The 24,963-nt window shown below is 41.4% G+C and overlaps 1 protein-coding gene and 1 pseudogene across 3 annotated transcripts in view; one reads left to right on the top strand and one right to left on the bottom strand.

The window, feature by feature from the left end:
- Positions 1-1,163: 1,163 nt before the first annotated feature.
- On the bottom strand, positions 1,164-3,858 carry LOC308343327 (oocyte-specific histone RNA stem-loop-binding protein 2-like; annotated as a pseudogene). The gene is made up of 5 exons: positions 3,818-3,858; positions 3,603-3,707; positions 2,822-2,975; positions 2,556-2,679; positions 1,164-1,295 (listed from the first exon to the last, which is right to left on the bottom strand). The product of its transcript is annotated as an oocyte-specific histone RNA stem-loop-binding protein 2-like (transcript).
- Positions 3,859-5,701: 1,843 nt separating this feature from the next.
- CDC25C (cell division cycle 25C) overlaps positions 5,702-24,963 on the top strand; it is a 29,971-nt gene continuing 10,709 nt past the window's right edge. The window contains exons 1-8 of one of the 2 annotated variants that reach the window (XM_080804464.1): positions 5,702-5,947; positions 6,524-6,729; positions 7,445-7,542; positions 8,218-8,263; positions 10,543-10,573; positions 10,689-10,778; positions 12,226-12,324; positions 14,578-14,736. In XM_080804464.1, coding sequence (XP_080660590.1) covers positions 6,536-6,729; positions 7,445-7,542; positions 8,218-8,263; positions 10,543-10,573; positions 10,689-10,778; positions 12,226-12,324; positions 14,578-14,736 — 717 coding nt within the window. In that variant the 5' untranslated portion in view covers positions 5,702-5,947; positions 6,524-6,535. The remainder of the gene's footprint in view (positions 5,948-6,523; positions 6,730-7,444; positions 7,543-8,217; positions 8,264-10,542; positions 10,574-10,688; positions 10,779-12,225; positions 12,325-14,577; positions 14,737-24,963) is intronic. The other variant, XM_080804465.1, reaches the window with a different exon arrangement.

Raw genomic sequence — 24,963 nt, forward strand, 5'->3', positions numbered from 1 at the left:
CGCAAAATCGCCCTGAGCCATCCGCGTTGGCTCGAACCCGCGTCATTTCTCTCTCAAAGTCTTTTTTAGAAAGTCCTGCCGGGAATGAGCCAGGATCTTTGATTTAGGGATGAACGTGGTTGCCTCACTATCGAGTCACCCCCTCCAAAATATTGCAGAAGGTGGACGGGCCCAGTTGGCGGCACATCTCCAAACCCGCGGGGGAGACCGTGTCGGTCGAAGGTAAACAAAGCCATTTCCCTCGGCCTCGGTTCCGACATTGGCCCAAGTACGGCTCCCTACTCGATTCCGGCCGCGTAACAGAAATAGCCAGAGTTCCTCTTACCTGCTCTCCTGTCCCGCCCTCTACGGCCGCCTCTCAGAAGGAATCCCCCTTCCGCCAGCAGAGGACCCGTCCGCGGCGTGAAGGCTTCTGGGAAATGTAGTCCAAGAGCCGATTAGGGCCTGCTCTGAGTCCCAGGAGCCCCTCTTCCAGCTGCCCGATCGCCTCGAGCCTTATAAACCTCAGACTTGCAACGGTTGCGGGGCCGTTCCCAATTGGTTCAGTAATTAACCCTCACCCAAAACACTTTGTAAAGCCGAGGTGGGCCCAGGGCTGTTCACTCCTCCTCCTTCCTCTACGCACCCCCACCCCCCAGCAGGATGAGGTAATGGGGTTGTGATTATGACATCATAGGCGGTTCAGTTGCTTGCGGGGGTGGGGGGGGCGGGGGGAGTATGGTGGTTACAGCTGGACCACTTTCCTTAAGACAGAAAGGGAGGGAGGAAGGAAAGAGGCAGCTTGTGTAAAAGATGTTGATAGCTTTGTATTTCCTCTTCAGGAAGAGGATGCCACCCTTTATTAAATTTCCACCACTACCACCACCTCCCACCTCAGCCAAAGTTTAAGTCTTTTTTGAAAAGACTGAACGTAGACGTTAGTAGGGAATAGGCTGGGGAACAGCTAAATGGTTACTGGCTCTTATGTAAATTTGAGTCTCAGCTATCAAAGAAGGTTTAGAAAAGCAGGCAAAAATGGGAAAAGAAGTTTTAAATAATGCCTTCATGTTGTGATTTCTTTGTAGGGCAGTTTAAGATTATTTTTTAATTGGGAAGTAGCAGTAATGCAAGTAATCTTCACTATTACACTTAGTAACATGTCCCTTGAAAGACATCTGTTTTCTCTAAGTATTTTGTGCCCCACTCAAATCTGGGACAGATATATAACTGTGATGAGCTAGAAAGTAGAACCAGTGGTGGGGCTCTTCCTCACAGAGCCAGGGAAGGGAGTAGGCAGGAGCCACCGAATCTGCAAACTGAAAAAGAAGAGTAGAGGGAAAGTGAGCTATTTATCAAGAAAATGGGGGTGGAGAGAAGATGCACTGCACATTTCCTTTACTTGCACATTTCAAATCCCTTGGCAAAAGAGGCCATGAAGTATAGGACACATGGTTTCCAATAATTGCTGTTGTGGAGCACTATGTGCCAGGCACTATACTACTTACTTTAAATATGTATTCTCATTTTTTCTTAGAATCATCAAATGAGACAAATCTCCCTATTTGACAGATGAAATGGTCGGAGAGATTAAGTGATTGCCCATGTGGTGGGCCAACGTAATATTACAATGCAGTCCTTGAGGCTCTAAAGCCCTTGATTTTCACCACTTGGTGATACTTATTTTTATTATTAACCATACTTAATAAAGTTCAGTGATTGGGATGCCTGGGTGGCTCAGTCAGTTGGCAGCTGCCTTCAGCTCAGGTCATCATGATCCCAGGGTCCTCGGATTGATCCCTGCATTGGACTCCCTGCTTTGTGGAGAGTCCGCTTCTCCCTCTCCCTCTGCCTGCCACTCTGCCTACTTGTGCTCTCTATCGCTCTGTCAAGTAAATTTTAAAAATCTTTTTTTTAGAAATTCAATAAAAAAATAAAATAAAATCTTAAAAAAAAGGTTCAATAATTGAGAATAAGAAGTAAAGTTAGTACTGGCTTATTCCGAAACACGGAAATAAATTGAGACACTTAAAAGAAAAATAAACACCCCAAACCCTTCATGTCGCCTTTCAAGTTCTCATTTCCAAGAAAGATCAAGTATAAAAGTATACTTTATCAAGTATAAAGTATACTTTAGTATAAAGTATAAAATAACCTTCAATGCAACCCAACTTTCCCACCATTACCAACTACGGTTGAGGCATAAATCTCCTTATGTCACCTTTAGTTCTCAAATTCTTTATTTATGTCCTATTTTTTCCTGCTGCCCCATTTTTCTTCGAATACTACCATGAACACCAACTAATGGTTACCTCATGGGCCAGACCCCATTTCTAAACCTGCTCCAATGGGTTTTATTTTTTTTTTATTTTTTTTAAAGATTTTATTTATTTGACAGACAGAGATCACAAGCAGGCAGAGGCAGGAAGAGAGGAGGAAGAAGCAGGCTCCCTGCCGAGCAGAGAGCCCGATGTGGGGCTCGATCCCAGGACCCTGAGATCATGACCTGAGCTGAAGGCAGAGGCTTTAACCCGCTGAGCCACCCAGGCTCCCCTCCAATGGGTTTTAGAAGAGGGTACTACCTGGGCTCCCTTCTGGCCTCCATCTGGATTTGGTGAGGGTTCCAGGGCCTGGAACCAGTCATTCAGGAGGTCATCCAAAGGGGTGGAACCCATTGGCTCTAAGAGTTCCTCCATTCCCTGCCTAGGAAGGTAGCAGAGTCTGAGGAACATACACCTCATTGACACTCTCCCTTTCCAGGCTGTAAAAGCTAAACCTCTGCAAATTGAGGAAAGGTTGGGCTCAGTCCACCACTCAAACAACAAACCAAGAATAATGCACACACCCCTCAGACATCCTGCCCTACAGAGGCTGGCTGGGGGGGGTCCCAGGAATGTAGGGCTCTTCTCCACTGCCTGATCTGGGCATCCCAGGAGCGACGGCTGTATCTCCTCTTCTTGTTTGGTGTTTGAGGGTGAAGTCCTGGCTGTCGCTTGGCCCTGGCAATGACAAATATTTGTCAGACTCAGGTCAAGATAAAGGGGCACAGCTCATTGTTTATCACAGTGAATTTGGAGACTCAGGGATTTCCTGAGAGTGAGGTAGGACCAATGCCCTCAATTCAATCAGAAAAAATAAATCTTCAGATGGGATTAAGCACCTAACTTCCTAAATTCCTAATATTCTTCTGGGAAAGATAATTTAGATATTTCAACTCTCTCAGAAGTCAAGGTAGATATAAAGACAATATCTGACATCTCTTTAAAATACATGCTACCTTTTTATACACTTAGCATGCATGTGTGCATGGAAACTTACATGTAATTAGGCAAGTATGTTGTAATTAGTGAAGTCAGCTGGAGGTATGAGGTAAAAATGGTTAGAAAGAAAAAACTTCATAGCAAACTAAATAGAACTTTAAAAATTCTCATTGGCCAAGTATGATTTGTTCTATTTGAAAAAAAATCTTGAAAACTTATTTTTGGGGCTACAGTGCAAGAGAATTAGTTGTAGTAATGATGTAACTTTGTGAGAACACTCAGATTCTAGTATCTTTCCATCACCCTACATTGAACCAAAGCCACTTGGATGACACTGTTGTTGTGACCACCCACAACTGCACTCACTTGGGGATCTGCTGCAGGAAACACTGGTAACCAGGTGTGCACTTGCCATAATCTATCTGTTTCTGCCGCCGCTGTAGAACAGTTTCATCTGTCTCTACCTCCCACCTGCGGGGGAAGTATACAGTGGCCCCATGAAGTGTGATTATGGTTATCAAAGCAGAAACTAACTCATCCCCCACATACTCCTTAACCCCCAGTCTGGTTTTCAAACTCACCTGGCATGGCAGGGCTCTGTGCTGACTCCCACACTCACCATCTCAATCCCAGAGAACAAAGACTCTTCACACACTTCCTTTCTGGGGAAGCAGATTCTGCAGATGAAAGAGTATTAGGATAAAACCTGGCTGACTACACTGTACCACCACCAAGATGCGGACACTAGATAAAGATTGTATATCTGACTTAACTGTTTCTCAAAGATAAAGGTTGTATTTCTGATTTGTTTCTCAGACTGGTCTGCAAGCCAACAGCACGAGTAGCCCCTGGGAGCTTTGATAATTCCTAGATCCCACCCTCAACTTATTGAATCATCATTTTGGAGGCTTGCATTTTAAAGAGCTTCCAGGTTATTTTGAACTTTTTTTTGTTATGGAAAATTTCAAAAATAGAAGAGCACAGCATAATGTTTTGCTACTCAAAGTAGGCTCACAGAACCGCTGCATCAGCATCAGCTGCAAGATTGTTACAAGTGCAGAATCTTGGGCCCAACTCAGACCTACTGAATCAGAACCTGAATTTTAAAATCCCCAAATGATTAGTATGTATGTTAAACGTTGAGAGTAGTGATCCCTAGTTACCCATCAGCTAATACTCATGGCAAATCTTGTTTTATCTATGCCCACGAGTACTCCCATAGGATTATTCAAATATTCAACTTTAAGAATTAATTCTTGGGGCGCCTGGGTGGCTCAGTGGGTTAAAGCCTCTGCCTTCCGCTCGGGTCATGATCTCAGGGTCCTGGGATCCAGCCCCCCATCGGACTCTCTGCTCAGCAGGGAGCCTGCTTCCTCCTCTCTCTCTCTGGCTGCCTCTCTGCCTACTTGTGATCTGTTTGTCAAATAAATAAATCTTAAAAAAAAAAAAAAAGAATTAATTCTTGAGGGGAGCCAGGGTGGCTCAGTCAGTTAAAGCCTCTGCCTTCGGCTCAGGTCGTGGTCCTGGGGTCCTGGGATCGAGCTCCGCGTCGGGATCTCTGCTCGCTGGGGAGCCTGCTTCCCTTCCTATCTCTCTGCCTGCTTCTCTGCCTACTTGTGATCTCTTTCAAATAAATAAATAAAATATATTTTGAAAAGAATTAATTCTTGAAAAAATACAAGAATAAGTTCTTGGGGCGCCTGGCTGGCTGAGTCAGAAGACCATGGGGCTCTTGATCTTGGGATCCTGAGTTTGAGCCCCACATTGGGTGTAGAGATTACAAAGACAAATAAACTTTGGCGGGGTGGGGGGGGGGAGAATTTTTTTAACATCACCTCATCAGTGTCCACATTTCCATAAACAGCCCTCAAAAGAAACTTCCTTTATCCTACACAACCTAGCGTCTAGAAGACGCCGCGCTATAAAAGGAACACGGAACAAGGAACGCTGTCGGAAGCGGACAGTGCTGCTCAGCTTAATAAGCACACACACCTGTCTCGTCTCAACATCTGCCATACCAGTGGCAAAGTCTCCATATCTCCAAGGGAAGTCAAGCAAAACGAAGAGGAAAAGACCCACGTAACCACACAAGAAAGAAGTAAGGAAAGAGAAACGTTTAAAACACCCTGCATCCAAACAAATCTCCCCAGATATTACCCTAAAGAGTGATAATTGCTCACGAAGTGCAGTTTAAATCTCCCGGGGCTGGAGGGACTAAGGGAACGGAGAGCTCGGGAAGGCTGTGGCGATTGGCCAGAGAGAAAGCCAATGGTGTGCCAGGCACTCAGCGCAGCGGGGCTTACCTCGGGGCTCGCCGTACGCTGATGGGCCAATGGGCATCTTTCTCTGACGGTGGGGCGGGGCATATTGTGTTCCTTCCAAAGCAAGCTCACGCCTGGTGATGTAGAGCCAAACGATTGGCCGTGGACGTCTGCGGGAGCGCGCAGATTGGCTGGCATAGTTTTGAGGTGAATGGGATAGGTTTATGGGGAAGGCGGAAGGTTTGAACAGCCGGGACCTGCGACTGTTGATATTCTTGCACCGAGGCTGTAACTTTGACCCTCTCCTGGGAGAAACGCAAACCTCGTCTCGAGCCTATCCTGTCTAGAAGCAGAATTGTAGTCTGGTTAATTGACTCCTTTACTCAGATTTCTTTTCATTCTACTCAACGCTTCACTTGTGACTGACTTCCCCCTTCCGTTTCTCCTGAGGTAAGCGCGGAGACTTCTCCACCGGAATCAGAGACCCTAGCGTCCCCTCAGGGTCCGGTCGGGGTCTCACAAACAGAACTTCAGGGGACCCAATAGTCATTGTCGCGAATTAAGAGACCCGAATTCCTTCCTTGCCATGAGCCATTAGCTGTGTGGCCCCCGAACAAATAAAAGCCCTCTTTCATTCCTTTTTTAAAGTCTGGGGTTTGGAGGGCCTGGCTGGCTCAGTCGATGGAACGCGGGACTGTTGATTTTGGGGTGATGAGTTCGAGTCCCACGTTAGGTTGCCGACCTGACTTGAAGGGGGGAAAAAAAAAAAAAGTCCTACGTTTGCCTCTAGTTAAGTCCAGGCTGGGAGGAAAAGGTCAAGCCGCTTGGAGCACGTGCGATTTCACCTTCAGGGGGACCTGTGTGTGATTCATCAGTTGGGATTGCGATGCCCCTCCTGCAGTAAGAGCCGCTGGGCCGCTGCTGTGAAGAGTGGAGGAGGTTGTGAACACTGGACAGTCTGTGGGGTACCTATGTAGATGAGGTTCACCCCTTAGCTAGGCTTTACTTATTTATTTTTTTCCTTAGGTTTCAGAGGCCATGTCTGCAGAATTCATTTCATCAGCAAGAGAGGAGGAATGCCCCAGCTCTGGACCCAGTTTTAGATCTAGTCGGAGGAAGATATTAAACCTGCTCCTGGAGAGAGACACTTCCTTTACCACCTGTCCAGATCTCCCTAGAAGTCCGGTGAACAAACTCTTTGGTGATTCTGCAAACCTAAGCGTTTTGTCTGGGTAAATTCACTTTTCACACTTTATCTCCTTTGCTTTCCTGAATAGCCTTTGGGTTTTTAAAAACTTATCCTGACTCAAAGATCAGAGGTGAAGTTTTAAAACCTGCCCTTCATTAACCGTGTTACCCTTGAGTCTCAGGTTTCTTTTTATGACATAGAAATAATCTCTTCCTATCTTACCATGATCTTGAGAGAATCAAATGATGTGATGTCTGGCACAAGTCTTTGAAAACTCTATTGCATTAAATGAGTTGGTTGTTTTATTAGTATTAATATTAGTGTTATTTAAATTCTGGTCATGCCATGCTCTGATGCCTCAGCTAGCAAACAAAGTTGGAGAGTTATAGACCTGAGAAGTACTAGAGACTCCAAGGGAGAAATCAAATCTGTTTGCTCACAGTGCTTAGGGGAGAAGTTGTGGGGTCAAGATTGACTTCAGCCAATAATCTTTGGTTCTCGAATTTAAAAAAATTACTTGTCTCACTCTGTTGGTGAGGAGGAAATGACATGCAAATTATTGGAGTAGAGAAAAGTGGGAGATTTTTCTCAGCCTACTCTGAAGTATTGCCAAAAAGCAGCTAGATTTATTTGGACACTGTTCAGATGGTGTGAATGACTATTGAGGGGTGTTTCAGATGAAGAGGATAATGTAATCTTTGCCTTTTAAGGATACTACAGCCAAATAGGAATCTTGATGTACTATTGTGTCTCAATAGAGGTACCCTGAAATGTTGCCTTGATCTTTCGAATCTTAGCGGTGGTGGAGAAATGTCTGCCAATCAACTTACCACTTCTGCAGACCTTGATGAAACTGGTAAGGAGAAAGGAGGTAAAGGCCTCAAGGGAAAGAACAGCTTTTAATGGAGAGGACAGTGTAGTTGGATAGAGATGGAAGGTGGTAAAAGTAGGTAGAGATCCTTGAAGTTGGAATTCTGTGGGTACTTAGTGGATTTTTGAGAATGATAAGCCAAGAAGAGAAATGTAATATCATTAATAAGAGTCACTTCGCATTTGAAAAATGTAGACAGAAAGGAATATTTTGTTGACTAACTGATGGTAGGAATGAAAGTAGTAATTAAAACTAGACGTCTTATGCTCTACTCTAATCTCAGCAAAGGCAAAGAAACAAACATAAATATTTGTTAACTAATTCTTTTGTTTTTGTAGAGTCTGAGTCCAAAAGGAATAACTGGTCAACCATTTTAGTATTTGTTCTACTTTCAGATTTCCTGAGTGATAAGCATCATTTTCTCCTCATGAGAAAAAAAAATCTCTGTTGTTTAGGGTAGGGCCCTGTTTTCACAGCGTTTTTTCTTTGCGACACACATAAATTCTTAAGTTTTCATGAACTTGTACCTTGTACTGTATACTTAGTACTTATCAAGAGCCTTTGTTTTCAAAACATCAGCTTTTGAAATTAAGAAATGAAGAAAACCAGAAGGAAAGACAGAATGCATGGACAAAAATAACTCTTCACATCTGATTACAGGTCACTTGGATTCTAAAGGACCTCAGGAAATACATTTAGCTGGGATGTAAGTTCTTTTGCTAAATGAACCCCTTGCTAAAACCTTTTCAGCAGTGGCACAGAGATTTTATCCTACGCAGACTTTATAGAATATAGAACCTTTTGCTTTGGGTGTAAGTGGGCTTGAAAGCCCAGGCCCTTCCTTTGAAAGCTTTTTTAAGTTTCCCAGGTCTAAATAGTTCATTTTAACCATTACATACAGTTTGTGTTATATTTAAAAAATGAAAGAAAATGATATATTACGTTTAGGCTTCGGCTGTTACCTGCATGTGAGTAGGGCTATGTTAGAGCATCTAGATTCCAGTGGTTTTCTATTTCACCAGCTGTGACTCTGAAAAGTTTCTGAACTTCCCTGGACCTCAGTTTCTTCATTTGTAATAAATAACAATGGAAATAATACTAATACTTCCCATAACTGGTCTTGTAAGGATGAAATTTAGCACATGCCGAACATTTTATAATGTTTATTATTATTATTCATGGGGATTCTTTGTTGGAGATCTAACATGTTCAACTGGGGAAATCCTCAAGGAATGAAAAGTAATTTTAATTCAACTTCTTAACTTCTTAGGTTTCCATTTGACTGTTTTAATCTTCTTAGAACTTTGTTCTTTGATATTTTGGTGAATTAGGTGCCACTATGGTGCACTAGTGAAAGCATTCTTTGACTTCTGAAATTTTTATTGAATTATTTATTTTTTAAAAGATTTTATTTTAGGGGCACCTGAGTGGCTCAAAGGGTTAAGCCTCTGCCTTCGGCTCAGGTCATGATCTCAGGGTCCTGGGATCGAGCCCCGCATCGGGCTCTCTGTTCAGCGGGGAGCCTGCTTCCCCCTCTCTCTGCCTTCCTCTCTGCCTACTTGTGATATCTCTCTCTGTCAAATAAATAAATAAAATACTTTAAAAAAAGATTTTATTTTATTTTAAAGATGTTATTTATCCATTTGAGAGAGAGAGAGAGAGAGAGAACAAGAGAAAACATGAGAGGGGAGAAGGTCAGAGGAAGAAACAGACTCCCTGTGGAGCTGTGAGCCCATTGTGGGACTTGATCCCTGGACCCGGGATCATGACCTGAGCCGAAGGCAGTTGCTTAACCAACTGAGCCACCTAGATGCCCTAAGATTTTATTTTATTTTATTTTATTTTATTTATTTGACAGACAGAGATCACAACTAGGCAGAGAGGCAGGCAGAGAGAGAGAGAGGAGGAAGCAGGCTCCCCACGGAGCAGAGAGCCCGATGTGGGGCTCGATCCCAGGACCCTGGGATCATGACCTGAGCCAAAGGCAGAGGCTCTAACCCACTAAGCCACCCAGGCGCCCCTTAGATTTTATTTTTAAGTCATCTCTACACCCAATGTGGGGCTTAAACTCACAACCCCGAGATCAAGAGTCAATGCTCCAATGACTAAGCCCGTCAGGTGCCCCTCCATGCTTATTTTTAATAATACATGTGAAAATTTCACTTTGGATTTCTTGTAGTTTCTTTGATTTGCTTAAAATGTCCTAAACCATGTAGACTAGATAAAATCCTGGCAGGAAGGATAGTAATTTTTTTTTTTTAATTTATTTGACAGACAGAGATCACAAGTAGGCAGAGAGGCAGCCAGAGAGAGAGAGAGGAGGAAGCAGGCTCCCTGCTGAGCAGAGAGCCTGATGCGGGACTTGATCCCAGGACCCTGAGATCATGACCTGAGCTGAAGGCAGAGGCGCCCAGGCGCCCCAAGGATAGTAATTCTTTTTTTTTTTTTTTTTTTTTTAAAGATTTTATTTATTTATTTGACAGATAGAGATCACAAGTAGGCAGAGAGGCAGGCAGAGAGAGAGGAGGAAGCAGGCTCCCTGCCGAGCAGAGAGCCCGATGTGGGTCTCGATCCCAGGACCGTGGGACCATGATCTGAGCCGAAGGCAGAGGCTTTAACCCACTGAGCCACCCAGGCGCCCCCCAAGGATAGTAATTCTTAAAAAATACATATTAGCTCCAAATAGCCAAAGCTGGAGAATTAGTCAATTGTGTGTATGTAAGATGTAAGACAGACTCATCATCTTTGATGTATATATATGGTTATGCACATGAAATGAGGGCCTTATCCCCAGGATGTCACTCAACATCTTCATATTTACCAGACAGCACCCTACATATTATTACTGAAAGTGACACATCAACTAGGTACAGAGCTTCTAGCATGGAAGAAAGGAAAAGTTGGAATGCCCCAAGCCACTGACAAATAACCAAACAGTATTTGGAGTTAACTGACTGTCAGTTTTTTTTTTTTTTTGGTCTGCAGGAATCAGCAGCACCTTACAAAATGCGGCCCAGTGAGTAGCGTCTCTTTCTTGGGTTTGGGTTTGTTTCTCAGGTGGGAGACAGAGACTTTCCAGCTCACCTGTGGCCCAAGGATGCTGGATTTTCTCAGAAAACATTCTCTTGTAGGCACAGCTGCGTTGTAGCACTCCAAATGCTTTGGACCATGGCAACAGGAAGAAAGATGCAATATGTAGCTCATCCACAAATAAAGAAAATGTGAGTGGTAAACCTAGATACAGTAGCACTTTTCTTCCTGTGAGGGGAGCAACTCATCAGTATTATTATGAGACTTAGAACCCTTATGCTTCATTGTTCAGACAAGCAAACTGCATCACTACAAGCAAAAATTCTTTTTTTAAATATTTTTTTCTTTTAAATTTTTATTTATTTATTTGAGAGAGACCATGAGAGAGAGAGAGAGGGAATGAGCAGGGGGGAAGGGCAGAGGGGGAGGGAGAAGCAGACTCCCTGCTGAGCACAGAGCCCGTTGCCCTTGCGGGGCTCCATCCCAGTACTCTTGAGATAATGACCTGAGCCAAAGGCAGAGAGTTAACCAACTGAGCCACCCAGATGCCCCAGGCAAAAAATTCTTTATGGTTTGTTTTTTCTCTTTAAAATTTGACCCTAGAATAGAAATCTAGCTCTGAGTCTTCCACAGCAAGTCCTCATTTTTACCCATGTTCAGTTGATTAATTTAAGGACAAAAAAAAATCTGTTACTGTAGTTTGGGAATTTAGAACTTTTTTTTTAATGGATAAAGGTAATGTATATAAGTTGTTAACATACTCTTTGCATGGCTTCATATATGGGTCTACTTTATTTCTTATTTCTCCCTTAGTCCATATTCTTTAGTCTGGATTCTGAAAAAGCCATGGGCCTTTTTTGGAACCTCAGGCCATCCATCAGTTCTTTTGGTTTGGTTTGGTTTGATTTTTAAGTGTTTATTTTAGAGACAGAAGGAGAATGAGAGCGGAGTGCGGGTGGGGGCGGGGTGGGGGGGGGAGGCAGAGGGAAAGGGAGAGAATCCCCAAGCAGACTCCTTGCTGAATGGAGAGCCTGAGGCAGGGCTTGATCCCATGACTTTGAGATCCTGACCTGAGCTGAAACCAAGAGTCAGATGCTTATGGACTGAGTCACCCAGCTGTCCCCCTCCATCAGTTCTAAATTGAAGTGGGCTCCACAGAGCCACCTAATTACTAAGATAATTGTCTAAATAATCCCTTCAACTAATTCTCTTTTCTAGCCATCTTTTTCTATTTCCTGCTCCTATCCTTTTCCCCAGGTCAGTATTTATAAAAGATAGCCTCTGTTCTTTCTCACATTGACTAAGTTATACCCATGTTTTTGGCTGTTCTAATCAACTTTTTCTTGATTTGATACTCTCCTGATCACTTTTTAAAAATCTCACCTTCCCCTCCCCAGTTGGACTCCCCTCTTCTTCCCATCCTTTGGCTTGTGATTATAAAGTTAGTATCCTCCAAAGCAAAGCTACATATCATATGTCAAATTCAAACCATAATTTATATCATCAGGATATAGGATCAACCTTGATTACAGTTAATGTGTTTTGTGGGGGTTATTCATGGCTTCATCTGATGAAATGTGTTCGGCAGGGCTTGCTGACACTTATCTTCCTCCAGCCCATGTAGTTTTTCTTATGCAGGAAAACAACACTTTGAAGTCCTCAGAGTGGTGGGCACCCAGGAGCCTGAAGTTTCAAACGAGACAAGGGGGGCCTTACATGTCTCCCCTTTCTCTACTGGTGAGTCACTGAATATCCTCATCAAGGGTCTGCTGAGGTGTTGTGGAATATAAGGTGGCAGATCTGCATTTACAACCCTTTGAATTTTTCTAAGCTGGCTCGGGTGAGAAAAGCTGGTTGGAGAAGTAACTCCAGGAAAAGGAGGAGACTCATTCCCTGATCTTTTTATTTGTTTCAATTTAAGGAGGGAAAAAATTTCTTGGGCATTTAAAATTTTTCTGTTTTATTCTTTATTTGTCTTCCCCTACCCTAATTTTTTTCCCCCACCCTAATTTTTTTTAAGATTATTTATTTATTTATCTGACAGACAGAGATTACAAGTAGGCAGAGAGGCAGGCAGAGAGAGAGGAGGAAGCAGGCTCCCTGCTGAGCAGAGAGCCCGATGCGGGGCTTGATCCCAGGACCCTGGGATCATGACCTGAGCTGAAGGCAGATAGTTAAAAACTGAGCCACCCAGGGGCCCCTAAAGAGTATGTTTTTAAGATTTTTGATATATATGGTCAGATTTCTTTCCAAAAAAGTTATAGGAAAATAAATATTCATTAACAATCTATAGGTCTTTGGATAAATGATTTATTATTTTTTAACTGCTAATTAGATTGATAAATGTTTTATTTTATGTTAAAAACAATTAGTAGGGCACCTGGGTGGCTCAGTGGGTTAAAGCCTCTACCCTCGGCTCAGGTCATGATCCCAGGGTCCTGGGATCGAGTCCCACATCGGGCTCTCTGCTCTGTGGGGAGCCTGCTTCCTCCTCTCTCTCTCTGCCTGCCTCTCTGCCTACTTGTGATCTCTGTCAAATAAATAAATAAAATCTTTAAAACAAACAAAAAAACAGTTAGTAGTTATTTCATGTGAATATTAGCCATGTACATTTTACCTAGTAAATGACCGTGCCCTTTGTCCGTTTAGCTACTGGAGTCTTAAGGTACCCAGGCACTCAGTTGCTTTTAATAGACAGTGGATTCAAGATACTCCAGGGATTTAGGGTCTAATCTCAATCCTAGGAAAAAGTCATTTTAACGTAGCCCATCATAAGTAGATTATATTGACCATGTTTCAGGTTTTTGATTTCTTGGAGAAAGGGAAGACTTAGAGCATGGTAAATTACTGATTAAGTCTCCTATGGGGGGGTGTGTATGTGTGTGCGCGCGTGCGTGTGTGCGTGTGTGTGTGTATCTTTTAATGTGATAAAGTATACATAACATAAAATTTGCCATTTTAACCATTTTTAAGTGTACAATCCAGTGGCATTAAATATATTTACAATGTTGTGCAACCATCACCACTATTCATTGCCAGTTTTTTTTCATCATTTAGAACAGAAACTCACTACCCATTAAAAAATAATTCCCCCATTCCTTCCTCCCTCCAGCTCCTGCTAACCTCTAATCTATTTTCTGTCTCTGTGAATTTGACTTTTGGACAATTAGTGGTATAACATTCAGTTTATCTATTAATTTGTTGATGGACATTGGGTTGTTTCTACCTTTTTCCATTACAAATAGTACTACCATGAATATTGGTATACAAATATCTTTTCAAATCCTTGCTTTCAAATCTTTGGTGTATATACTCGGAAATGGAATTTGTGGATTATAAGATAATTCTGTATTTGAGGGGAAACCACAATACTGTTTATCCATATCAGTGGCATATTTTTTTATTTTAAGATTTTATTTATTAGAGAGAAAGCACAAGTAGGCAGAGTGACAGGCGGAAAGAGAGGGAGAAGCAGGCTCTCCACTGAGCAGGGAGCCCCATGTGGGGCTTGATCTCAGGACTCTGGGATCAAGACCTGAGTTGAAAGCAGCCACTTAACCTGTTGAGCCACCCAGGCACTCCTCAGCTGCACCTTTTTAAAAATCTTTGGTTTTTTGGTTTTGCACTGTATGAGTTTTTTATATATTCTGGATATTAATCCCTTATCAGATAAATGGTTTGCCAATATTTTCTCCCACTTTTGTACATTGCCTTTTTACTTTCTTCGTGGTATTTTTTGATGCACAGAAATTTTTAATTTTATTAAGTACAATTTGTTCATTTTTTTCTTCTGTTGGCCCATGCTTCAGTGTCATGTTAATGAGATCATTGCCAAATCCAATGTTATGAACTTTCCAACTGTTTTCTTCTAAGAGTTTTATAGTTTTAGCTTTTACATTTGGGTCTTTGATTCATTTTGAATTAATTTTCATATATGGTATAATGTAAGGGGTCCTGAAGAGTTTTTAATATTGTCCATATAACTGGCAGGACAATGGAAACTTTTTGGAAAGTGAAATGAAATATCTGGGCAGTCCCATTACTACATTTCCAAAATTGGATAAAAATCCAGAATTAGGAGAAGATCAGGCAGAGGAGACTTCTGATGAATTGATGGAGTTTTCTCTGGAAGATCAAGAAGAGGCCAAGGTAAGGTACTGTCTGATAGCTTTGTATTCTCCCTATTCCTTCATTCTTGAATAAACAATATTGTGCATCTCCTGGGTTTTAGCCACTGTACTGGGTCTACAGAGATCAAGAAGACATGGTCTCTATATTCTAAGGGCTACCTGAATAATACAGGGTATTGGTAACCGTGGGATTCTTTCTTTCTTTTTTTTTTTTAGGCTTTTATTTTATTCATTTATTTATTTGTTTTTAGGCATTTATTTATTTATTTGTTATTTGGCAGCAAGAAACAGCAAGAGAGGGAATACAAGCAGGGGGAGTGGGAGAGGAAGAAGCAGGCTTCCTGCTGAGCAGGATGTCTGATGTGCTCAATCCCAGGACTCTGGGATCATGATCTGAGCTGAAGCGGATGCTCAACTACTGAGCCTTCCAGGTGTCCCCAACTGTGCGATTCTTATTACTGCTGGGTGAGAAGGTTCCAGTTAGTAGTTTGAATACATCACCCTCAAAGTAATTCGGTATAAGTGATGCCTCCCGAAGAATAGTAATGGATGGAACATACCTAGCATGACTTTTAGCTATTTTACAATATATCCTCCCTGTGTCGCTGGGAGGCATACCTGAAACCTTGGCTTATTGGCCATGTACTGATATGCCAAAGGTAGATTCTGAGGTATTTGGCTTTTCTAAATCAACTTCATTTCTGTGAAGCAAATATGTGTATGAGTGTGTTTTTTATTTATTTATTTTTTTTAAGTTTTTTTTTTTTTTTTTTAAGATTTTGTTTTATTTGATAGAGAGAGAGAGATCACAAGTAGGCAGAGAGGCAGACAGAGAGAGAGGAGGAAGCAGGCTCCCCGCTGCGGGGCTCAATACCAGGACCCTGGGATCATGACCCGAGCTGAAGGCAGAGGCCCCAACCCACTGAGCCACCCAGGTGCCTCGAGTGTGTTTTTTAAATTTATTGATTAAATAGGCAGATGTCATATAGTTGAGCTCTTGGATCTAGTCCTCATTCTCTTATTTAGTGTTATGAGTATGAGAAAGACACTTAACCAGTATAAAGCTCAGTTTCTCATTTTTTCTTTTTAAAGATTTCATTTATTTGTTTGACAGAGACAGACAGTGAGAGAGGGAATACAAGCAGGAGAGGCAGCAGGGGGAGAGAAAGGCTTCCCACTGAGCAGAGAGCCTGATGTGGGGCTCGATCCCAGAACCCTGGGATCATGACCTGAGCTGAAGGCAGACACTTAAGAACCGAGCCACACAGGCGCCCCAGTTTCTCATTTATAAAACAGAGAACATAATAATGAGAAATATTTCCTCAGTAGGATTGTTGTGAATATGATTAAGTATTAAACACTTTATAATACTTTATTGTTAATAAAAACAAATGTAAGCTGTAACAACATTCGGTAAATATTTATTATGAGACTGATATGAGTTAGGTGCTATACCAGAACTGAGGACAGAGTTGTGATTAAGATGGTCAAGATTCCTAACTTCCGTGGAGCTCATATTTACATTTATTCTAGTCTAAAAGATAGACAATGTAAGTAAGCAAACCAATACCCTAGATAATGACAAGATTCTCAAAAGTGCTGTGGATGACAGACTGGTATGAAAAAGGACCTAGAGGGTGCCTGGGTGGCTCAGTGGCTTAAAGCCTCTGCCTTTGGCTCAGGTCATGATCCCAGGGTCCTGGGATGGAGCCCCAAATCAGGCTCTCCGCTCCGTGGGGAGCCTGCTTCCTCCTCTGTCTCTCTCTTTCTCTCTCTGCCTGTCTCTCTGCCTACTTGTGATCTCTGTCTGTCAAATAAATAAATAAAATCTTTAAAAAAAAAAAGGACCTAGAAGTTTCGTAGGGTGCTGCTTTTAACTTTAACTTGAGTAACTAGAGCAGTGCTGACACTACAATGAATTTGAAAAGAAGGAGGAATTCAAAGAGAGTAAGATATGTTCTCTTTTGGACATTGAGCACTCCCCCTTTTTATATTCCTTCTCTTGCTGTTTCTCTCTGTGAAATAGTTAAATAAAATCTTTAAAAACAAAAAAAGATTTTATTTATTTATTTGCCAGAGAGAGCACGCACAAGCAGGGGGAGTGGCAGGCAGGGGGAGAAGCAGGCTCCCCAGTGAGCAAGGAGCCCAATGCGGGACTCAGTCCTAGGACCCTGGGATCATGACCTGAGCAGAAGACAGATGATTAACCAACTGAGCCATGCAGGCATCCCATATGCTTCACTTCCTTAATCTACAAAAAAGAAAAGGCTTTGATAACTATTTCACAGGGTTGTTGTGATGATTAAATGAGTTAATTGTACATAAAGCATTTAGAACAATACTTGCCAATTACCAATGTTTAATTATTATAATGTAGTGTAGTAAAAGTGCTTAATTACTGTAGTATAAGGTCCAAAATGCATGGAGTTATAAAGACTGGTAGAGAAGAGATGCTTGATGGCCTTGATGTCCTTAGCAAAGTGAAAGTTGCAGTAATCTGTGACTCAGAGGAAGAGTGTTAGGTGACAGTCTTGAAGAATTTGGAGAAAGTCATAATCAACTTTTGGAAACCTCAGAAAGGAATTATTAAAAAGCTAGTAAAGTGACATTTGTAAGGTTTAATGTGATAGACCTGCATGGCATAGTGTGCTGTTGCCTAGAAGCAAGATTGGAGACTTTGGAGCTCCAGGGATGATTGAATGTTAGAGGTTTCCACTGGCAGATGAAAACGTCAAATGGGGTTGACTTAGCATAAGTGATTGTGATAGTAGCAAAGAATAGGACACCTGGGCAGCTCAGTTGGTGAAAAGTCTGCCTTCGGCTCAGGTCGTGATCCCAGGGTCCTGGGATTGAGTCCTACATTGGGCTCCTTGTTCAGTAGGGAGCCTGCTTCTCCCTCTGCCTGCTGCTCCTCCTGCTTGTGCTCTCTCTCACTAACAAATTAAAAAAAAGAAAAAAAGTAGCAGAGAAGTAGATGATGATGAATCAAACAAAGCCTGGATAAGGAGCCAAATGTCTCACTGGGTAGACTCAGTAAGGTAAGAACAATAATGTGGTTGAAAGTTGCCAAGGAGGAAGAAGCCTCTGGTTTAGAAACTTTGAGAGCTAGCAGAAATTTTAGTTAGTTTGAGGATATGACAAGTTTGAATTCTTGGTGGTAGAGGAAGTGGAGGATTGTAGGGTTTTTTTGTTGTTGTTGCTGTTTTTTTGTTTTGTTTTGTTTTGTTTTGTCCCTGCTTACTGAGAGGGTAATGTGGAGTGCAGGAGAAGCTTGGTGCAAGTATTTAAGAAGTTGTGAAGTCCCTCTCTGAGGGGTTTTCAGTTTTTAGAATGTGGTATGCATATGGGGAAGTAAGTAGTCTGGATTTTAGTGTTTTGAGTAGTGTCTTGGGAGACAAGAATGGAAAAGAAAAATGAGAGGCAGATAATAAGAGTAGGTTCCATTTATTGACTGCTCATACTGGGCACTGTGTGCTGAGCTGTTTATATCCATCATTGCTTTTAATTTTCATGTCAATCCTGAAACAGGAGTATGATGCCCCTTTATTTTTTTTCTTCTCTCCCTTTTGTTTTTTCTTTAATATTATCACATTTTAGGAGGAGAATATCAGACCATGGAATAAAGGCTCTTACCCAAGGTCACAAAGTTAGCCATTGGCAGAGTCTGGATTTAAGCTGAGAGATCTGCCCGACTCCCGAGCTGGTGTTTTTACCATTATCAGGGTGTCTTTTACTGAATATGCCTGGCAGGTAAAAATTGTCCCGGGAACATGTAATAATGACATTTGCTTTTATTTGTTTATTTATCTATTTATTTATTTATTTGAGAGAAAGAGAAAGAGGGAGCAAGCATGGGAGGGGCAGAGAGAGAGAGAATTCCAAGCAGACTCTGCACTGAGCTCAGAACCTGACACAGGGCTCAGTCCCAGGACCACAAGATCATTATCATGACCTGAGCTAAAATCAAGAGTCAGATGCTTAACTGACTGAGCCACCCAGGCATCCCGACATTTGCTTTTTGCATAGGTTTGGTAAGGTTGAATACCCATAGTTTGAATGGATTGAAGTGTTAGGAAGGGTGGTGAATCATTTATCTAGAACACTGCTGTTCTGTAAAACTTTCTGAGTTGATGGAAATGCTTTATATCTGTCCAATACAGTAACCACTATGTGGCTTTTAAGCATTTAAAATGTGGCTTGTGCCACTGAGAAACTGAAGTTTTAATTTTTTTGAGTCTAAACCAGTGCAGATTACCATGTGTCATTAGTATTACTATAATGGCAAGTCAGATCTAGAACACTCTAAAAAGTATGTCCCTGGAGCAGCACCATCATTATCAGGTAGGAATTTCTCAGCAGTGCAAATGACTGGGCCCCAACCCAACCTTCTGAATCAGGAACTGAGGGTGGGGCCCAGCAGTCTGTTTTAACAGCCCCTCCAAATGATTTCGATGCGCCCTGCTATGTAACACAGTATTAAATCCTGTTTTTTTTTAAATGTCAGTGGTTTATGGGAAAACAACAGAACCAAGGTATAACCTGAAAAGAGATAAGATGGATATTGGGAGAATTGACAGTGACCTTCCTGAAACAAACCTTTTTGAGGACTCACTGATAATGGAGGGTAGATCTGTGGAAAAACAAGTTTAGGGATAGTTAGCATGGGGAAAGATTGCTAGGCCTTCTGGGGGGGGGGGGGGAAGCAATGTAAGGTGAACATTTAGTTGTGCTCTTACAAATATATGTTAGTCTTCATATTTCCAAAATGTAGCTGATACAGTTAAGTCTCAACTAGTATTAGCTAGTAATTAAATTTAATGTTGATTAAAAAGATAATTTTCTGTTTTCAGTTTTCTTGTTGAAAATTTATCTAATGTGCTTAATCTCTTCTATGAAACAATAAGTACAGTACAGAGGACATGATTGAATCTTTCCTTGATGAAGGTCTTTCATCATCTTAGAAACATCATTCTGAGTTGTATAATACAGACAGTATAGAAAAGTAGGTTTAAAATAGACTGACCCCAGCAAATAATCTGGAAATTTTGTTTGTTTATATAGAAGAATAGCTTCTGGCTGTGAGGTATTTTTTGAGGGTTTTTTTTTGGTGTTTAAAAAATATTAAGTCCCCTTATTTGCACATTTTAATGCATTGTGACTCTTACAGCATTACTTTCAATTGAGGGTACACTGTAGAGGAATATGCAGAGCATAGAATACAGCATTACTTTCAATTGAGGGTACACTGTAGAGGAATATGCAGAGCATAGAATACAAAAAGAGTAGGGATTTTTCTTACTGGGTTTATCTCTTTGATGCTAAATGGAAATAGATACCTGAGAAAGCAAGGAGATTTGTATAACCTTAGTGATTTCTGATGTCTTCATTTAAAAAATATTTACTGAGTACCTGTTAAGTGTCAGGCCCTGTGATTGGCAGTCGTAATACAATGGTGAACAATACAGACTAGGTTTATGCCCTCTTGGAGTTCATGTTCTTGTCAAGGAGACATCAACAACAAAAGTGTATACAGGTTAATAGATGTTCTAGTTAGGTTCTTGGTAGCAAATAAAAGAAAATGATTTCTAGTTACCTCAGGCAGAAAAGGGATTTTCTGGAGGGTATTGAAGAACTCAGAATTACCAGGAAGGCTGGAAAACAAGGTAAGGACAAGTGCTGCTGTGGGGCCTTTGTGCTTGGGATGTCACCACCTACTGGCTGGATACTCAGTGTTACCATTGCCGGCCCCCTGCCCCAGAAGGTCATCCAACCTGCTGCTGGACCGTACTGCTCAGGACCATTTGCTGCCACCTACTGTATTCTCCACTGTGGTGCTGCAGCCATAAAAAAGACTCAGCCAACCCTGTGCTTTTGTGTTATTCTTCGATCTTCAAAATCCAGTCAGGAATATCTGGTTGATTATAAGAGAATGGAAAAAGGAATATTTGTCCCCCTTTGGCCTCCTTATCAGGAGGCAGGGCTGCCTCCCCATTAAATTTGAGATATTACTAAATGTCCAACTTCAGCCAAATTGCAAATGACTGCCAAAAGAGACAAGATAACTTAATCATTGCAAATTGTCCAAGTATAATGAAGGAAACAAAAAGGGGACTGAGATAAACACTAATAGAAGGAGACCTTTAAATGGGAATAAATAGGGATGCCTGGGTGGCTCAGTTGGTTAAGTGTCTGCCTTTGGCTCAGGTCATGATCCCAGGGTTTTGGATTGAGTCCCGCATTGGGCTCCTTGCTCAGTGGGGAGCCTACTTCTCCCTCTGCTTGTACTGCCTGCTGCCCCCCCTGCTTGTGCGCTCTCTTGCTGACAAATAAATAAAATCTTTAAAAATAAATACATAAATGGGAATAAATAGGAAAGGCCTCCTTGAGAAAGAGAGATTTAGTTGAGAACAGGTTGATAAACTATCCCAGTTTGCCTGCCATTGAGGAGGTTCCTATGACCTGGGCCTTTCAGTGCTTAAACTGGGAAAGTCCCAGACAAATTTGGGTGAGTTGGTCACTCTAGTTGTGCAGGAACCATACACGACATGACTGGAGCCAGAGCATTCCATGAGAAGGGAATATTGTAGGTGCAAAGGTCCCAAGTTTGAGTAGATCTTGGTGTGTACAAGGTACTGAGAAGCCATTGTGAGGGAGGGGGAGAGATGCCTGAGGTAGGACAGAAGAGGTAAGCAGGAGACAGATCATGCAGGGCCTTAGGGCTATGGTGAGTGTGTGGATCTTATTCTAAGTGCATTGGGAAGCCATTAGAGGATATTCAGTAGAGGAATAATAAGACCTGGTTTGTTTTATGAAGACCACTCTTGTTGCTGGATAAAGAAGAGTAGAAAGGATTAAGAGTTTGAAGGAGGGGGGATATTGGAAGCAGGTAAGAGTAGGATAGGAAGCTATTGCGGTAGTCTCAGGAAGGGTTGATTGTAACCTAGGCCACGGTGGTGGCTACAGAGACAGAAATGGATGAATTCAGAAGGTGTTTTGGATACAGAACAGACAGGCTGTAAAAGAAGGATAGGATCATGGATGAGTTTAGACATGTTAAGTTCCAAGTATTTTTATTTCAAAGAGAAAACATAAGCAGTTAGAAGAAAACTACCTTCTTCTCTCACCAAATACAGCATCATATCTGCTCTCATATCCATATAACTGCCATCCCTCTTGTTATACTGCATAAGTGTCCCTCTTCCTATCTGAAGCTCCCTCCCCCTCTGCACTTCCACCTTTTCATTCATTCATTTAATCATTCCTTCATTCGATAATGCTGGAGATACAGTACCGAACACAATAACACAGTAAAGTTTGTTCTCTTGTAGAGCTTGCATCCTAGTCAGGAGGAAACAGATAAAGAAACAAATGCATTTATAATATGACAGATGGTAAAATACTATGGTAAAAAAGCAGGGTAAAGAGAATAGGGAGTACCTGGATTGGGCTGGAGTAGAGGGGGAGTTATTTTTGATAGGTTGCATAGATTAGAGAAGACCTTACAGATCTTTGAGCTGACATCTGAAGCAGTGAGGGAGCCAAACAAACAGTTAATAAGAAGGGATGAATTTTTCTATACAGAAGAAAGATCAAATGTAATGGTTCTGAAGTGGGGGTGTGCTAGGCATGTTCCATGGAACAGCAAGAAGGCCAGGGTGGCTGGAGCAAAGTAAGCAGGTGCACAGTGGTAGTTGAGGCTAGAGAGTAAGTAGCAGGACAAGTCACGTAGGGCCCAGTAGGTCATTGTAAACATTTTGCAAAACCCCTGAGTCACATGGAAGCATCTCCTCTTGTCTGCTCCTGCAGGAATTGGCTCTCTTTTTCTCCCTCCTGTATTAATCTCCTAGATTAATACTTCTCCAGTTCTTTGGTATCAGGACTCATTTGCAATCTTAAAACTTATTGAGAACACTTTGCCTTGTACCTGATCTTTCGGGAAAAGCATCCAGTTTTTCACCAGTGAGTATGATGTTAGTTATGAGGGTTGTTTTGTTTTTTTTTTTAAGATTTTATTTATTTGAGAGAGAGAAAGAAAGCAAAAGAGCACAAGTAGAGGGAGGAGCAGAGGAAAGGAAGAGGGAAAGAATCTCAAGGAGCTGGGACACCTGGGTGGCTCAGTCAGTTAAGCATCTGCCTTTGGCTCAGGTCATGATCCCAGGGTTCTGGGATTGAGTTCCACTTTGGGCTCCTTGCTCACTGGGGAGCCTGCTTCTCCCTCTGCCTGCCACTTTCCCTGCCTGTGCTCTCTCTTTCTGACAAATAAATAAATAAAAATCTTTAAAAAAATTTTTCAAGGAGACTCTGTGCTAAAGCAGGGAGCCCCACACGGGACCTGATCTCACAATCGTGAGATCATGGACCTGATCTCACAATTGTGAGATCATGACCTGAGCCAAAACCAAGAGCCAGATGCTCAACCAACTAAGCCACCCAGGTGCCCCTCTTTTTTTTTTCCCCCCCAAAGTAGACTCCACAACCAGCATGGAGCCCAACACAGGGCTCAAATTCATAACCCTTAGATGAAAACCTGAGCTGAGATTGAGTCAGCTGCTTAACCAACTGAGCCACCCATGCACCTCTAGTGATAGCTTCCTTGAGATACCCTTTGTCAGGCCGAAGAAGTTCCTTTCTATTCTCAGTTTGCTAAGAGATTTTAGCAGAAACAGGTAATAGATTTTGCCAAATGCCTTTTCTGCATCTATTGAGATGATCATGTGAGTTTTATTTTTTTTAACCTATTAATGTGGTTAATTACATTGATCTTAGAATGTTAAAACAACCTCGCATTCCTGTGATAACATTGTTTGGTTATGATGTATTTTCCTTTTTATATGTTGTTGGATTTGATTTACTGAAATATTATTGAGGATTTTTATATTTCTGTTCATGAGAGATATTGATCTTCAGTGTTTTGTTTTTCTTGTAATGTCTTTCATCACTGGAAAGAATTCTTTCTTTTTAAATTTTCTGGAAGAATTCTGTAGAATTAGTGTGGGGTTTTTTTTGTTTGTTTGTTTTTTAGAGATTTTATTTATTTATTTGATATATAGAGAGAGACAGCAAGAGAGCGAACACAAGCCAGGGGAGAGGGAAAAGCAGGCTTCCTGCTGAGCGGGAAGACTGTTGTGGGGCTTGATCCCAGGATCCTAGGATCATGAACTGAGCTGAAGGCAGATACTTAACAACTGAGCCACCTAGGCACCCCTGTTTTTTGTTCTTTTAAAATGTTAGGCCAATTTCACCAGTAAAGCCATTGGGACCTAGGCTTTTCTTTGTGGTAAAGTTTTTAAATTAATAATTCAATCTCTACTTTTTGTAGGTCTGGTCAGGTTTTCTGTTCCTTCTTGAGTCAGTTTCAGTGGTTTTTGTCATTTTGAGAATTTGCCCATTTAATCTGAGTTTTCTTATTCATTGATACATAGTTGTTCATAGTATCCCCCATGATCCTTTTTATTTCTGAAAAATTGCTAATAATGTTCCTTCTTTCTTTCCTAATTTCAAAAATTTGAGTCTTCTCTTTTTCATGGTTAGTCTAGCTAAAATTTATCAATTTTATTGATCTTTTCAAAGAATCAACTTTTGGTTCTGTTGTTTTCTCTTTTTTCTGTTCTTTACTTCATTAAGTTTTTGCTTTAATCTTTATTTCCTTGATTCTGCTTGCTTTGGATTTAGTTTCTTTTTTGATGGAAGGTTAGGTCATTGTCTTGAGATCATTCTTTTTTCTATAATGGGCCTTTGCAGTTATAAATTTTCACTTAAACACTACTTTAGCTTTATCCTAACATGAATTTTGGTGTGTCATGTCTTCATTTTTATTCATCCAAAAGTATTTTCTAATTTCCCTTGAGATCTTTGTTGACCCAATGGGTATTTACGAGTGTGTGGTTTAATTTCCACTTAACCGAATTTTCCACATTTTTTTCTGTTAATAATTTCTGATGAATCCATTATGGTCAGAGAACTTACTTTGTATGATTTCAGTCCTTCAAAATTTATTGAGGCTTGTTTGTGACTTAGTGCATATGGTCTATCTTAGAGAATATTTCATGTATATTTGAGAAGAATGTACATTCTATTGTTGGGTACAGTGTTCTGTTGATGTCTCTTAGGTCTAGTTGGTTTATGGTATTGATTCAGTTAGTTTTTGAGGTTTCTAAAAATGGTACCATACCAAATGTGACCATTACTGGCCTTGCTAGTCTCACCAGTGCCTTTGCATTTGTTATTCCATCAGCCTGGAACATTC

Source organism: Martes martes, assembly GCF_963455335.1.
Source record: "Martes martes genome assembly, chromosome: 5".
NCBI classification, from domain to species: Eukaryota; Metazoa; Chordata; class Mammalia; order Carnivora; family Mustelidae; genus Martes; species Martes martes.